Raw genomic sequence first — 2,500 nt, forward strand, 5'->3', positions numbered from 1 at the left:
ATCAGTACCAGTATCAGTAGCTCAAGGAGGCGTCACTGCGTTCGGACAAATCTGTACACGCTACGCCACATCTGCCAAGCCAATGATTTATCAGCAGTGTAAGCCAACAAGCTTAGTCAGGCCTTGAGAAAAAAAAAAAGAATAAACGAAATAGAATAAAAGAAGTAAATGAATATATATATATATATATATATATATATATATATATATATATATATATATATATATATATATATATATATATATATATATATATATATATATATATATGTGTGTGTGTGTGTGTGTGTGTGTGTGTGTGTGTGTGTGTGTGTGTGTGTGTGTGTGTGTGTGTGTGTGTTGCGTGTTCGACTATGACCATCAGAACAGCAGAGGAGGTAACTGCTTTCCCGACTATCTGGGCTAGAAATTGATTATCGTGGAGTGTGTCTCGTACAAGTTTTCAGTTTTGAGATTCAGTTTCTCAAAAAGGTGTCACTGCATTCGGACAAATCCGTAAACGCTACGCCACATCTGATTGGCTGATGCCTGGGCAGCAGGATAGCACGTCGCCCTTTGTCAGGCCTTGAGTTCATGCTTGTCATATTAATGTGTGTGTGTGTGTGTGTGTGTGTGTGTGTGTGTGTGTGTGTGTGTGTGTGTGTCTATCAGAGTGAATTTCTATTGACTTAATTACTATCCATGACAAATATTGTATGTCCGAGCAATGTGTGAACATATAGTATTACTGTCATTACTACAATTTCATTGTAATTCGTGTGTTATAATATCACACAGATCAATGTTTGAATTGATATTTGCTGTTCTGCCGATGTGATGCTTGATGTGGAATGGCTGATGTTCGGAACGCTATATTGTTGTGCCTTCATAATGTGAAATATTTATTTGGTATGTAAACCTTTGAATAAAAATGTTTGGAAAAAAAATAACTGTACGCCTGCGTGCTGTCTGGCAGCCTTTGTGATGACCCTGATGGAGGGCTCCAACAGCTCTGCCTACCTGGGTCTGAACGACATGCACACCAACAACAAGTTCGTCTGGCAGAACAACCAGGAGGTCACGGTGACCTACTGGGCCCCCAACCAACCCAGTGAGACCTGGGCCCACTACGGTACTGCCAAGGTATCTCTCTCTCTCTCTCTCTCTCTCTCTCTCTCTGTGTGTGTGTGTGTGTGTGTGTGTGTGTGTGTGTGTGTGTGTGTGTGTGTGTGTGTGTGTGTGTGTGTAGGGTGGTTTGGGGAATTGGGGCTTGGAGGTGGGGGGGGGGGGGGGTGAGGGGCGTGAGAGTGTGTGTAGAAGTCTCTCTCTCTCAAACACACTCTCTCTCAGTCTCCGTCTCCGCCTCTCTCTCTCTCTCTCTCTCTGTGACTCTCTCTCTCCACGTCATGCTGTACGTATGACTAACCCTCACGCCGAAACTTCACCCCTTTACCTGGAAGTTAACAAACAATGAGGCCAGGAGATGAAATGATTAACAAATAGTAAAGAGTGGTAACTCTCTCCATTCACATCGGTATAAGGACAGGCCCGGCGCTTCCTTTTTTGAGGAAGTGCCTGGGTTTGTTCCAATGTACCTTTTATTTATACCTGTGTGCTGGCTGAATCGGTAGCGAAAGCAGCACTGAGTTGATGTTGTGTACCTTGTCAACGAAGAGAGTTACCACTCTTTACGATATATATATATATATATATATATATATATATATATATATATATATATATATATATATATATGTGTGTGTGTGTGTGTGTGTGTGTGTGTGTGTGTGTGTGTGTGTGATAGTCAGCCGTGTCCGACTATGACCATCAGAACAGCAGAGGGGGCAACTGCTGTGCCGACTGTCTGGGTTAGAATTTGATTATGGTGGAGAGTGTCTTGCCCAAGTACATCCCCACTCTCTCGGCCAAGAGGGTTTTAGGACAGTCGGCGTTGGGATGGTTCCCAAAGGCCATCTAGCCCACAAGGCTGCAGCACTAAGAGCCAGTGCGATTTTGCCTCCTAGTTAGAGAGTCATACACAAAAGACTAAGCTGTAAATGGTTTCCCATTGACTGGAGAAACCATTGATAATACAGCACTCACTTTGTTGTTGGCCCAAATGTAAACTTACGTCAATCTGTGATATAAGCCGAGTGTTGGGCCTAACCACTCTTTACTATCCACCCCTTTACCAACGTGCACTGTGCAGGAGGACTGTGTGGTGATGAGGGTGGAGGAGAACGTGTTCGGACTGTGGGACGACACCTACTGTGGCACGCCCCATGCCTACGTCTGTCAGACCCTGAAAGGTGGGGAATGCAGTGCAGTACAGTACAGTACGGTACAATACAGTGCAGTACAGTACAGTATAGTGCAGTACAGGGCAGTTCAGTGCAGTGCAGTATAGTACAGTACAATACAGTGCAGTATAGTACAGTACAATACAGGGCAGTATAGTACAGTACAATACAGGGCAGTATAGTACAGTATAATATAGGGCAGGGCAGTGCAGTGCAGTGTA

General features: G+C 43.9%; 1 protein-coding gene across 2 annotated transcripts in view; it reads left to right on the forward strand.

The window, feature by feature from the left end:
• The window catches only part of LOC143290518 (macrophage mannose receptor 1-like), a 92,362-nt gene that overhangs the window by 72,126 nt on the left and 17,736 nt on the right, over nucleotides 1–2,500 (forward strand). For both annotated transcript variants that reach the window (XM_076600028.1, XM_076600029.1), the window contains 2 exons: nucleotides 956–1,122; nucleotides 2,189–2,288. In XM_076600028.1, the coding sequence (XP_076456143.1) occupies nucleotides 956–1,122; nucleotides 2,189–2,288 (267 nt within the window). The remainder of the gene's footprint in view (nucleotides 1–955; nucleotides 1,123–2,188; nucleotides 2,289–2,500) is intronic.

This window comes from Babylonia areolata, chromosome 15 (genome assembly GCF_041734735.1).
Source record: "Babylonia areolata isolate BAREFJ2019XMU chromosome 15, ASM4173473v1, whole genome shotgun sequence".
Taxonomy (NCBI): Eukaryota; Metazoa; Mollusca; class Gastropoda; order Neogastropoda; family Buccinidae; genus Babylonia; species Babylonia areolata.